The 13,507-nt window shown below is 50.7% G+C and overlaps 1 protein-coding gene across 1 annotated transcript; it reads right to left on the reverse strand.

Annotated features, from left to right (window-relative positions):
• Positions 1-4,393: 4,393 nt before the first annotated feature.
• Positions 4,394-13,204, reverse strand: KRT8 (keratin 8). Its single transcript, XM_049883222.1, has 9 exons — positions 12,774-13,204; positions 9,083-9,291; positions 8,395-8,455; positions 7,801-7,896; positions 7,025-7,189; positions 6,619-6,744; positions 5,802-6,022; positions 5,588-5,646; positions 4,394-4,852 (listed from the first exon to the last, which is right to left on the reverse strand). Exons 1-9 carry the CDS (start codon positions 13,116-13,118, stop codon positions 4,653-4,655), a joined length of 1,482 nt encoding a protein of 493 aa, XP_049739179.1. The 5' UTR covers positions 13,119-13,204; the 3' UTR covers positions 4,394-4,652.
• Between the last annotated feature and the right edge of the window lie 303 nt (positions 13,205-13,507).

The raw sequence follows: 13,507 nt of genomic DNA on the forward strand, positions 1-13,507 counted from the left end.
ACCTGGAATGGTAAAAAACGGGCCTTCTACATGTGTGGATTTTTTTGGAACCTAAAACTCAGTCCTATAAGAATTCAAGCTTTTTTTTTTCAACTATCTACCCAAAATTTTAACGTACATACACGTTGAAGGATTATTTGGATATCCTCACCATGTATGATATGACATGTATCCAAGGTTATTATTAATTGCGACGTTATTGTCATTGCAAAAGATGAAAAAGGCTCACCAATGGAGGACCGGTTAAATAAATTATGGCATATCCTTAAGTGGAATATTATACAGCTCTGGAAAAGAACAATTACATACTGATATGGAAGGAACAGGGGTCAAAAAAAAAAAAAGTGAATGCCAAATCAAAGTATTTAACAACACATCATACACTACCCTTTGTGAGAAATAAGTATAAATGTATATATGCATGTGCCTCACTATATATGACTCACAGCGACTCTATAGGACAGAGTAGAACTGCCCCAAGGGTTTTCAAGGAGAGCCTGGTGGATTTGAACTGACGACCTTTTGGTTAGCAGCCATAGCTTTTAACCACTACGCCACTATAAGGTTGCTAAGAGTTGGAACCGACTCTCCGGCAACAGGTTTGGTTTTGGCGGTTTTTTGAAACTGTGTATGAAAACCCTGGTGGCATAGTGGCTGAGAGCTACGGCTGCTAACCAAAAGGTCATGTCATGGATTGGATTATGTCCCCCAAAAAATGTGTGTATCACTTGGGCTGGGCCATGATTCCTGGTATTGTGTGACTTTCCCATATGTTGTTAATCCTGCCTCTACAATGTTAATGAGGAAGGATGGGCGGCAGTTGTGTTGGTGAGGCAGGACTCAACCTACAGGATTGGATTGTGTCTTGAGGCAATCTCTTGAAATATAAAAGAGAAGCAAGCAGAGAGACAGGGGACCTCATACCACCAATAAAGCAGCATCAGGAGCAGAGTGCCTCCTTTGGACCCGGAGTCCCTCTGCCTGAGAAGCTCTTCAACCAGGGGGAGATTGAGGACGAGGACCTTCCTCTAGACCCGACAAAAAGAGAAAGCCTTCCCCTGGAGCTGACACCCTGAATTTGGACTTGTAAACCTACTAGACTGTGAGAGAATAAATTTCTCTTTGTTAAAGCCATTCACTTGTGGTATTTCTGTTACAGCAGTACTAGATGCCTAAGATGGGTCGGCAGTTCAAATCCACCAGGCACTCCTTGAAACCATATGGAACAGATCTGCTCTGTCCTATAAGGTTGCTATGAATCGGAATCGACTCCATGGCAACAGGTTTCAACGGGTTAACTATATATATACATGAACTCTATCTGAAAGGAATCACGAGAAAATGTGATATTAGTTGCCCTCTGGGAGAGAAACTGGGTGACTGGGGAGGAAGGAAGCCCTTTTGTATTTTTTAATTGTATACAATGTGCATTTATTACCTCTTTAAAAACAAAAAAAAAAGTTTAAAAATTTTAGCTATGTTTGATAGGAAAGCTATTGTTGTTAGTTGCCGTCGAGTCAAGTCGATTCTGATTCATGGCGAGCCCCTGTGTCCAGAGTAGAATGGTTCCATTGGGTTTTGCAGGCTGTGAGCTTTCAGAAGCAGATCACAAGGCCTGTCTTCCGAGACATGTCTGGGTAGGTTCTGACCGCCAAGCTTTTGGCCAGTAATCAAGCGCTTAATAGTTTGCACCACCCCGGCCGCCTTTGACAGAAATCTAGTATTGTCAAAAGAACTGGTCCAGAAGTTAGCGCACCACTTTCATGGCTTGCTATGTAACCTTGGGCAAATTGTACATCCATAAAGTAAGGATTTTAATACCCGCCTCACAGGATTAATGGAGGATTGGGAGGTGATGAATCACCAGGTCTGCCCTAAGAAATGTCAGCCTCCCTCCTTGCTGAGTTTCCTCATCTACGTGAGAATTAAATTTCCAGCTCTTATCTTTGTTTAAAGGAGCCCTGGTGGTGCAGTGGTTAAGCACTCGACTGCTAACTGAAAGGTCGGCAGTTTGAACCCACCAACCGCTCCACAGGAGAAAGATGCGACCGTCTGCTTCCATAAAGATTTACAGCCTTAGAAATCCTATGGGGCAGTTCTGCTCTGTGCTATAGGGTCACTATGAGTCAGAATAGACTCCACAGCAATGCGTGTGGTTTTTGTTTTTGTTTTTGGGGGGGTATCTTGTTTAAGATTACATGGTAACTAGTTAACCAGTTGCCTTCAGGTAAATTCCAACTCATGGCAACCTCGTGTGTCAGAGTGGAACTGTACTCCCTAGGGTTTTCAGTGGCTGATTTTTCAAAAGTAGATGACCAAGCCTTTCTTCTGAGGTACCACTGGGTGGACTCAAACCACCAACCTTTCGATGAGCAGCCTACCCACACCCGGGGACTACTTGGTCATGAGGGAAGGAAAGAAGGGAGGAAGAGATGGAGGGACAGAGGGAGGAAATGGAAGGAAAGGGAATTCTACCCGGAGCTGTGCCTGCCTTTCCCTGAGCAAACACCCAGGGTGTGGAAACTCCTGGTGGGCCAGCACACCCACCGCCCAGGGGCAGGACCTTGATAAGGTAGCTGGCTTCAGGCAGGATTGGGTGGGGCATAATTAAAAATATTGACTCGGGGCCCCAGTGGGAGCGGTCCCTCTCACCAGATGCTGCCTCTGCCCGGGGCTCTAACACCACCCCCAGGCTCCTGGCGAGAGTCAGACGTGAGCAGGTGGCAGAAGGCAGGTCTTGTTTTATGAAATTCTTGTTCACGGTGGCGATAAAAATTAATTTCTTACTGTGAGCCACTGCTAAAATAGTTGGAGAGCCACAGCTCTAGGTAATGTTGTTGTTAGTTTTATCACCGAAGAGTGAAGTCCTTTATTGTAACAGTGTCCAGAGCCCTGGCTCTTTCGAGGGACTAGATGGGAGGGGGTGGGAGGTAGAAGCCTGGACTTAGTCTGAGAGCTCCATGAAGGTGGATAACAAGAGGGGTAGGGAGATGGGCCGGTATTAGCGGGAGGTCAGGGGCTGGGAAGCTAAGGGCCCAGGATTGGAACTCCTGGAGGGGGCCCTGCAGCCGGGCTAGACCTGTGCTCCCTATACCAGGCTGACTCCACCCACCACACACTCTGCTCATGTTTCTGGACTCTTCTTCCTTATTGAAATGCCTCATCTCAGTCACACCCAGGGGCTTGTCCATGCTTAGTCCAGGGCTAAGGGACCACCGTATCTGCGTGGACCTTAGTGCTGGAGGCAATGGAGCAGGAGTGTTGGGGATGTCCGGCTCCATCCAGCTGTATCCTAACCCTCCACTCTTGCCCTAAAGCTTGGAGCTTCTGTGTTTCAACAAAGATAGGCAAACCCCTTATTCACACACCTCATGAAATCTGTACACACCCATCTCACTATAATACACCTACACGTGCAAATACAGAACGTATACACACCCTTTACACACACAAGCCCTCTACAGGATATAAATTCAGCAAGTGAAAGGGCCGAAGAGCCAGGTAGGGTGGGTGTGACTGTGAGTGGAGCATGGAAAAGCCCACTCATCAAGGTCAGGTCCTCTACTATCTTGGCTTCTAGAACTTGTGGTGTGACACACACAGTTGCTGAGAGTGGACTCTGAACATTTGAATGATGGGAAAACCAGGACTCCTTGGTCCCTGGCTAAAAATGAAGATGGTGAAAAGACATCTCTGACCACAAAAAGAAGCCACGTGTGTGGCTGAAGAGAAGTAGTTTGTTGTTGTGTGCTGTCAAGTAGATTCTGACTCATAACAACCTTCCGCGACAGAGCAGAACTGTCCCATTGGGTTTCCTAGGATGTAATTTTTACAGGAGCAGATTGCCAAGTCTTTCTCCTCTGGACCCTCTGGGTGGGTTCAAACTGCTGATCTTTCAGTTAACAGCCAAGTGCATAACCATTGCACCACCAGGGCTCCTTGAAGAGAAGTACAGGCTTGGGAATTAGACAGTCCTGGGTTCGAATCCCAATTCTGCCACTTTCTAGTTGAGCAAATTACTTGGTCTCTCCGAGCCTGCAAGTAGTCCTAATACCAACCTCCTATAAACTCAGGAAAATAAACTAAACTCTTTGATAATACTGTCTAGAACCTACTCTACCTTCCTCAAAGGGTTTATTGTGTAGATGAATTGAAATGGGGTATTTGAGAGCTTGTTATAAACTATAAAGCGCTGTGTACAGGCGAGAGGCTGCTGTGACAGGTGTGGACATTTATAGCAATGGCCAAGGGGTCATCCGGGATTCAACACAGAAGTCTCTTGAGAAGAGCCTGGAGGAGGCCAGGCTTCCCTCCTTAGAGCCCTCTGCTGGCCCTTCCCAGCTTCTGCGGTCCCAGGAAAAGTCCTCCTGACCACCTCCCTCTCCCGTACCCGGGGACAATATCTGCACTCACAGCAAGGTGGGTTGGCTCAGGCTTTATTTTGGAAAAAAACAATTGGTTTTAGTTGGGGTCATGGGCAAGAGAGGGTACTCCAAGCAGTAGACTCCCCCGGCAGAGTGGGCTGAGGGCTGGGCTGAGGGCTTAGCCAAGCCTCAGGTCTCCTGTTCCCTACACACCCCTGCACAGCTCCTTCCCGAAAGCTCCAGGGCAGCCAGGGGTAGGTGTAGGCTGGGATGGGCCACAGTGGCCATTCACTTGGGCAAGACATCAGAAGACTCGGACACCAGCTTCCCATTACGGGTCTCAATCTTCTTCACAACCACAGTCTTGGTGGAGCCGGTATGGGTGAAGGAGCCAGGGCCTCCGCCAGAGCCGAAGCTAGACTGGAAGGAGCTCAGGCCGTAGTTGAGGCCAGGGCTTGTAAGGCCCCCATAGGCCGAGCCCAGCACACCTGATCAGGGACAGAGGCAGCCACATGAGGGGGGGGCCTCCCTGCACCAGGCCCCACGGCCCCTCTCTGCTCACTCCCTACACGGCCCCCAAGGATGGGGAATCTAGCCCAGGTCTGCTAGGTTCACTGCTCCAGAATGTCGAGGGAAACCAGGGGCAGGGTGGGAAAGAGCTTCAGTATTAGCTATGTGACCTTGGGCAAGTCATTTAATTGGACCTCAGCTTCCTCTTCTGTAAAAACAGGGAAATTTACAAGGGCTGTATAAATACTAAATAAAATAAAGCACGTGAAGTACTTTACACTGCACCTGGCACCAAACCCAACCCAAATCCATCACTGTCAAGTCGATTCCAACTCATAGTGACCCTACAGGACAGAATACAACGGCCCCATAAGGTTTCCAAGGAGCAGCTGGTGGATTTGAACTGCTGACCTTTTCGGATAGCAGCCATAGCACACTGTAGCTCTAAGCCACTGTGCCACCAGGGCACAGAGTTACCATTTAGTTGGGTGCTTTCTATTGTTAACTATATGATTTGGGTCTTGGGTATGTCCCCCATTACCCTGGAATTCCCAAAAACAAGGATCCTGCTCCTTCTCATGGACTTCCTCCTCAACTGCCAAGGTCACTGGACAAGCAACTGAGCACAGCGCCCCCAGAACACGCCTGCCTGCTGGAGAACAGATGCAGGCCCTACCCTCCCGCTTCCATCCCACAGAGCCCGGGACGCTCACCGGAGTAGCCACTGGTGGTCTTTGTGTGGATGCTCATGTTCTGCATCCCAGACTCCAGCCTGTACCCAAAAGACACATGGGACGTCAGGATAAACTGAGCCCTTCTTATCCCAGGACAACAGGACCAAAGTTCCCAGGGGAGACCACCAACCCCTGCTCACACCAGGTCCCAGGCATGGGCACCAGGGCCAGCATCAGAGATCCCCATCCTCACCGGCTCTCCTCGCCCTCCAGGAGCTTGCGGTAAGTTGCGATCTCGATGTCCAGGGCCAGCTTGACGTTCATCAGCTCCTGGTACTCACGCAGCTGCCGCGCCATGTCCTGCTTGGCTCGCTGCAGGGCAGCCTCCAGCTCAGCCAGCTTGTTCTGGGCATCCTTAATGGCCAGCTCTCCACGCTGCTCAGCGTCAGCGATGGCAGCCTCCAGGGAAGCCCTCTGTGGGGGTAGGGGGACAGGTAAGCAGGTAGGAGGATATCTGATGTGCCTCCTCCCCTGTGCCCATTTCCTCTTCCTTAGGGTCATTATTCCCTGACCCAGACTAACCCCACCCAGCTCAAAGAAAACAAGGGAAGTGAGGCTCAGAAAGCTGAGTAAGAATGGAGAACTATGGTGGGTGGCTTCCAGGCACTTCCCCACACAAACCTCTCACCTGTGACACTACACGGCATCATCCCCACCTTAACTGGACTAGATCTCCAGTTCCTAGACTTTTTTAAAGCATCAGAACCCAATCTCATCCTGACATATAAGACAGATAAAACAAAGCAGAGTTGGGGGAGTCATTCTGGACCTCAACCTACCTTCCCAACCTCCTTCCACCTTTGTCATGGCCCCAGGGACTGCCTTAGCACTGGTCACCTTCCCAGGAACAGTCTAAGAAGTTGTGCTGTAGCTCTCACCTCTAATTTCCAAACTCTGGTCTAGGATTCCTGCCCCTGGCCCCCAGCCCCCTCACTCCTTCCTACATTATCTTCTCTCACCCACATGTGTTCCAGGGTCCTCTCCCACACCCAGGCTAGTCTAGTCCGTACCTGGCCTTTGAGTGCCTCGATCTCAGCCTGAATCCGGCTGATATTCCGGTTCATCTCGGAGATCTCAGTCTTCGTACGACGAAGGTCATCCCCGTGCTTCCCAGCCAGTGTCTGCAGCTCCTCATACTGCAGTGAGAGACAAGGAGTGAGGCCTGAGGGATGGCCCCCTGAAGCCCAAGATGCCTTCTACCCAAAGGAAAGTACCCACTCTGCCAGGTCACCTTGCCCACCCCCCCCCCCATACACACCCCACTAAAGACCTTCTAGGTCTTCAAGCACAGGGAATCCAGCATCCAGCCGGCAGGTTTAGCAAAGTTTGAAATCCTGCTCCCTCCCTGTGACCAGGGCATAGGTGTGGCCAGAGTAGGGAGGGGGTAGCCTAGGAACAAATGACTCTGCTCTTCACCTTGATCTGATACATGCTCTCAGCCTCGGCCCGGCTGCGGTTGGCGATCTCCTCATACTGGGCCTTGACCTCGGCGATGATGCCATCCATGTCCAGGGAGCGGCTGTTGTCCATGGACAGCACCACAGACGTGTCCGAGATCTGGGCCTGCAGCTCACGGATCTCCTGTCATGTGGAGGAAGTGGTGAGACTCTGTCCCTGCCTACAAGGAACCCCCTTTTGCAGAAGGGCCTTCCTTAAGGAATAGGACAGGACAACTAAAGGATAAGTCAGGGCAGCAAAGGAGAGAAGCAGGTGGAAGTCAGGGCTGGGGAGAAGGCAAAGTTCCTGAAGAAGGAAGATGGGTCAAAAGACCTGGAACATGGAGGGAGGTAAAAATGAAATGAAGCAAGGATAAAAGAAAGCCTGGCTTTGGGTGAGGAGCCAAAGGGAAAGAGTCCATCCATCCTCTCAGCTACCAATACTAAGTCCACAGAGGGATCCAATGTGGCCCAAAGATTAGGAACAAAGGCTCTAGGGACAAGAGTGGGCCTGGGTTTGCAGCAGGGTCACCACTTTCTGCATGATGACCCTGGACAGTTTGTTTCACTTCTCTGAGCTTGCTTCCTCATCTGTGAGATGGAGAAATACCCATCCCTCATACAGGGGGACAGAGCATGTAGGATACCTATGCTGGGCTAGTATTGGTAGCTGTGATTATTTGTGGTGGGCCCTTTTCTATTGGTGTGCTGTGCCCAAGGGTAAAAGGGCTGACTCCCCAGCCCCAACAAACATACCTCTTCATACAGTTGCCTAAGGAAGTTAATCTCGTCGGTCAGCCCTTCCAGGCGGGACTCCAGCTCTACCTTGTTCATATAAGCTTCATCCACATCCTGGGGGATGAGGGTGAGAGGGAGCATGAGCTGAGTGCCCACACTCAGTCCCAACCCAGCGGCTCCCCATTGTCCACCCAACAGCCTAGACTTCAGGACCTTATAGCTAACTGTCTTCCCCACCCCTACCTTGGGCCCAGTCCTCTGCCCCATAGCAACCCCAGCCCAACACCTTCACATCTTCTTGCTGAAACACACCCTCCTCCTCCTTTTCCTCCTTCAGAAAGCCTTTTATGGCCAGACATCTAATTCTACTGCTCCATTTTATTAACCATGTCCCAATATCAATGTCCAGAATTCTGTCCAGATGCACCTAGTTACCTCCCTGTTCTTCTCTACTTTTCTATGCTATGTACCCAGAAGACACTCAAATGTTGAAATAAATGTATTTGTTCCACTGCTTGGAAACATTTAGGGGCGGAGCCCAGAATGCCTTCTTAGTCTGAGTCTCTAAGCCCCAGCCTCCATGTCTGGTTGAGGATATGGGTACTCCCTCACCTTCTTGATGAGAACAAATTCATTCTCCATTTCTGTTCGCTTATTGATCTCATCCTCGTACCTGGTGATGAAACAACTTAGAATCAGAGAATGAAGGCAAAGGCGAGGTTGCCCTGGGTCTCTTGAAAGGGGAAGGGGACATGAATATCTATAAAACCCAGTTCGTAGAGGATACAGGATATCAGAGAGCTGATTCTTCTGCCCCTGCCAGCTGCCCCCTCCCTGCCCCTCACACTATTGTCAGCCAGTGGGTAGGCCTGGAGCAAGAAATCTCTCTCCATGTCCATGAATCCCGTTGTATTGGATATATCGGGAGAGTTAGAAGCGGGAACTGACATAGACCTCAGACAGAACTTTCTGGGGTTTGCTGGAGATCAGGGGTCATGAATAAATAGGGGTCAGGGATGTAAGTGTAAAATTGTCTCTCCCATCTTAGGTTTAGTATATAAACATTACCATATAATTTATTGTCTAAATACAGGCAGTTCTGATATTGAAAGGGATGCTATTAACAATTTCTCTGGGATAATGGGTGTAAACGTAGACTGCCCTGAGCACACCCAGTGATATGGTCACCCTAATTACATAGGACTACATTACCCAAAAGTAGAGGGCCATTGGGACTTTGGCCTCTGGTCCCAAGGGACAAGGCAGGATGACCTCAGGTCGGGGAGGGGGAGTAGCTCACTTATTCTTGAAGTCCTCCACCAGCCCCTGCATGTTGCCCAGCTCTGCCTCCAGCTTCAGTTTCTCCTGGCCCAGCGTCTCCAGCTGCCGCCTAAGGTTGTTGATGTAGCTCTCGAACATACTGTCCATGTTGCTCCGAGATGTCTTCTGCTGCTGCAGAAGGCTCCACTTGGTCTCCAGCATCTTGTTCTGCTGCTCCAGGAACCGCACCTGCATAGGGGAGGAGGGAGCAAGGAGGTCCACATCAGGCCGGGGCTCAGAGACTGGAGTGGGGGACACACTTGGAAACTGTACATTCTGTCTCTTTCTCTAATCCACTCCCCAAGCAGTGAGGTCCCTGGAACCCAGCAACCTGGTTAGCTGTTTTGGGAGGATCACCCATGACCTGGGGGAGACAGTATAATGAGGGGGTAGGGAGCCATGCCCCTCCAACGCTGGAAGGGGTGGGAAGCATGGTTGGAAGGGGACAGTTAGGGGACTTACATTGAAGCTGTGTTTGCCTAGCAAACAGGTCTTAATACTTAGATTGTCTATTACACACCAAAAAAATAGCTAAGTTTTCTAAGGTTGCTTTTATTTACACTCATATAAGACTGAAAAAAGAAAACTTAGGTTGTCCATATCAAATAAAATTATCATTATTATTTGGAGTGACTCTGAGGGACTCGTGGAGATTATAGGGAAGCTTTATCCAACACTTTGTCTAAAGAACACTGGACAGGAGGCCTAGGTCCTGGCCAAACACTGCTACTAACCTGTGCCACATGACCTTGAGTTGCCTCCCCTCTGTGAGCCTGGCCTCCTCAACCCTGCAATGGCCTAGAGGAACTCAAACAGCCCCTTTTGGGAGCCCCGTTTCTGTACAGAAGTCACTCTCAGCTGAGGAAGAAGTTAAGAGGCCTGAGAGGTCTGTCTGTAAACTGAAGGCTCCTCCCTCCTCCCCACAGCAGTGTCTCTGAGATTCTTCAGGATCTGCTGGAGACTGTCTAAAAGGCAAAGAAGGCCTGGGACAGGTCTCCTACCCCCTGCCCTACCCTTGAATCCACAGCCCTCCCCTTCTGCCCCAAACACAAAGGTCCTGGGTTCATTGGGCTCAAACAATCCAGATCTTAGGATGAAATTAGGGCATGTTAGATGGGACATTTATAAAAGAAAGAATAGACTAATTCCAAGATGGAGAATGTTTTGTATTTTGTTTTCAACCAACCCAAAGTTGTAATTTTTTTTTAATTGGGTGGACTTGGAAGAGAAGGATGTTTTAAGGGTACAGCCTAGATCCCACAACCCTCCCCCCTCTCTAAATCTCTCTCTTCTTCAGGTCATTCTGTGTCCCCCAATAATAAAAATGATAGTGATTATAACAGCTAGCTCTAATGGATTATTTAATATGAGCCAAGACCACTAAACACTTTACATGCATTATATTGTTGAATAGGCAAAAACGCATTGATCTAGGGACTATTACGCCCATTTTATAGAGGAGAAAAATCAGACTTAGTTAGGTAACCAGGTAGGAAACAGGGGAGCCATGTGTGAACTGGAATTTGGACTCCAGGTCTTAACTACTGACTGTGAGAACCCCAGAGCTAGTACAGTGCACTCGAGATGTAAAATCAAGAGTGCTTAGAGAAAACATTCTGCATCCCACTTTGGTGAGTGGCGTCTGGGGTCTTAAATGCTAGCAAGCGGCCATCTAAGATGCATCAATTGGTCTCAACCCACCTGGAGCAAGGAGAATGGAGAACACCAAAGACACAAGGTAATTATGAGCCCAAGAGACAGAGAAGGCGACCTAAATCAGAGACTACATCAGCCTGAGACCAGGAGAAATAGATGGTGCCTGGCTACAACCAATGACTGCCCTGACAGGGAACAAAACAGAGAGTTCCTGATGGAACAGTAGAGCAGTGGGATGCAGACTTCAAATTTTTGTAAAAAGGCCAGACTTAATGGTCTGACTGAGACTAGAAGGACCCCAGAGGTCATGGTCCCCAGACCTTCTGTTAGCCCAAGACAGGAACCATTCCCAAAGCCAACTCTTCAGACAGGGATTGGACTGGACTATAAGACAGAAAATGATACTGGTGAGGAGTGAGCTTCTTGACTCAGGTAGACACATGAGACTATGTGGGCAGCTCCTATCTGGAGGGAAGGTGAGAAGGCACAGGGGGACAGAAGCTGGCTGAATGGACAGGGGGAATACAAGGTGGAGAGGAGTACACTGTCTCGTTATGGGGAAAGCAACTAGGAGTATATAACAAGAAACAAAAACAAAAAAACAAACCTAGTGCCGTCGAGTCCATTCCGACTCATTGCGATCCTATAGGACAGAGTAGAACTGCCCCAGAGAGTTTCCAAGGAGCCCCTGGCAGATTCGAACTGCCGTCGTCTTGGTTAGCAGCTGTATCACTTAACTACTACGCCACCAGGTTTTTTTTTTTTATATATATAGCAAGGTGTATATAAATTTTTGTATGAGGGACTAAGTTGATTTGTAAACTTTCAATTAAAGCACATTAAAAATAAAATAAATGAAAGTGCTTAGCAAGAGGCAAGGAACCCGCAACCATTCTCTAAAGAACAAGGAAGTCGTTGGTATCCTGGGGGACTCCAATTCCTAAGGGCTCTCATCTGCCCCAGGATTTCATTCCTTCCTTCCCCACAAAGCCTCCCAGAAGCCAGTCAGCAGGGAAGGGCCCAATCCTCCCGCCCGCCGGGGGCCCAGGGGCCCCTAAGGCTGCAAAACCCGGCCTGGCTGTTTCTCTGGGAAAGTGGAGCCAGGCCGCTGGGGCGGAGCAGGGTGGGTAAGAGTGAAAGGGGCAAGGGCCGAGAGGGAAGAAGGAGGTTGGCGGGACGCGTTTCTGAAGCCATAAACTCAGGGGTTTAACAGGCCCTACGACCCGGGTCCAACGCCCGCAGACTTTGAATCCCCGATAGGGGCTTTAATGAACCCAGCTCCTGGCGTCTCCCCAGCCACCACCCGCATGCCACCCTACCCTTGACACACACCCAGCCCAGGCGCTAAGAGCTCCGCCAGGTGGACTGAAAGCGTCCCAAAGCCGGCGAACCTCAGCCCTTCACCCCACGGTAGGGGGCGGGTCTCTGCCCCGCCCCGCCCCGCCCCGCCCCACCCCGCTGGCTCCCAGGACAGCGGCCGGGCTATGACTCATCCTTGGACCCCCCACACTCGGCCTGGGGCGCCAAAAACCTTAATTAATATTTGCCTATTTGAGTCAAGACACCCTCTTTCGTCTCCTAGAAACCTATCAAACCCCTATTAAAAAAAAAAAGCACCGGGCACCACTGAGGATCCAGCGGAGCAGTGCTAAAGGAGAGGGGTGAACCTGGAAGGGCCCTCTCCTCTCGCCCTGCAGTTTAAAAACTGAGACCATTCCAGAATGAAAACTTTATCCACCGCTCAGACCTCGACTTGGGGGTAGTTTGAGGGAGGAAACCCCAGGATCCAGAGTCACATGCCATCCGGACCCTCTCCCTATCCCTGCCCCAGCCCCACCCAAAGTGCATGGGAGAAGTGAGTCATAGGTTAGAAGGCAGTGTTGCCAGGGTGAGCGGGGCCAGCAGGACGCCAGTTGAGGGACTAGAGATGTGCCCACCAACAGGGCAGCCAGGAGAGAGGTTGCAGTCCCTCATAGGGTGGCAGGCATAGCCAGCCGTGCAGGGGAAACCCTCACCTTGTCGATGAAGGAGGCAAACTTGTTGTTGAGGGTCTTGATCTGCTCCTTTTCCTGGGTGCGCACGGCCTGGATGTTGGGGTCCACCTCCAGCTTAAGGGGGCTCAGCAGGCTCTGGTTTACGGTGACGGATGTGATGCCCCCCGCACCTCCTACGCCGAAGCCCCCGGACAGACCGAAACCGGCGCCCAGGCCGGGCCGGAAGCTGCTGCTGCTGCTGCCCACCCGGGAGAAGGCAGAAGAGCTGATGCGGCCGCCGGGCCCGCTCGTGTAAGAGCGGCTGCTGAAGGCCCGGGGTCCAGAGGTGGACATCTTGTAGGACTTCTGGGTCACCCTGATAGACATGGTGGAGGCTGGAGAGGAGGCAGCGGCGGAAGTAGACAGAGGTTCGAGAATGAGCCAAGAACCTGCTTCTAGGTGGGGGACAGCTCCCAGCGATGGCCCTTATAAAAGAGAACCCAGCCCAAGGGCAGGGGGAGCGGCCTCCTACCTGAGTGGCTAGGCCCTGAGGGGGCCGGGCCTAACCTGACACCTGCCACCTCCAGGCAGGGCTCAGGTGGGGGCAGCAGAGAGCTGCTCCCATCCAGGGGCCCACTCCAGCACCGCCCTAGAAACCCAGGACAGAGCAAATCGTTGAATGTGAAACCGGAAGGAATGTGCCTGGCCGGCCATGCTGGAGCTCCCTGTGCCAAGGAGACTTGCCCTGGACCCCCCATCCGCTGGAACCCTGGCTC

This window comes from Elephas maximus, chromosome 4, assembly GCF_024166365.1.
Source record: "Elephas maximus indicus isolate mEleMax1 chromosome 4, mEleMax1 primary haplotype, whole genome shotgun sequence".
Taxonomy (NCBI): Eukaryota; Metazoa; Chordata; class Mammalia; order Proboscidea; family Elephantidae; genus Elephas; species Elephas maximus.

What these genes read in the sequence shown, in the direction of transcription:
- KRT8 (XM_049883222.1), bottom strand. Translation starts at nt 13,118, where the DNA reads ATGTCTATCAGGGTGACCCAGAAGTCCTACAAGATGTCCACCTCTGGA. An exon ending in GTGGAGGACTTCAAGAATAA is followed by an intron (nt 8,456 to 9,082) that starts GTGAGCTACTCC and finishes TTTCATCACCAG; the next exon opens with GTACGAGGATGAGATCAATA. An exon ending in CTGGAGGGCGAGGAGAGCCG is followed by an intron (nt 5,647 to 5,801) that starts GTGAGGATGGGG and finishes TTTTGGGTACAG; the next exon opens with GCTGGAGTCTGGGATGCAGA.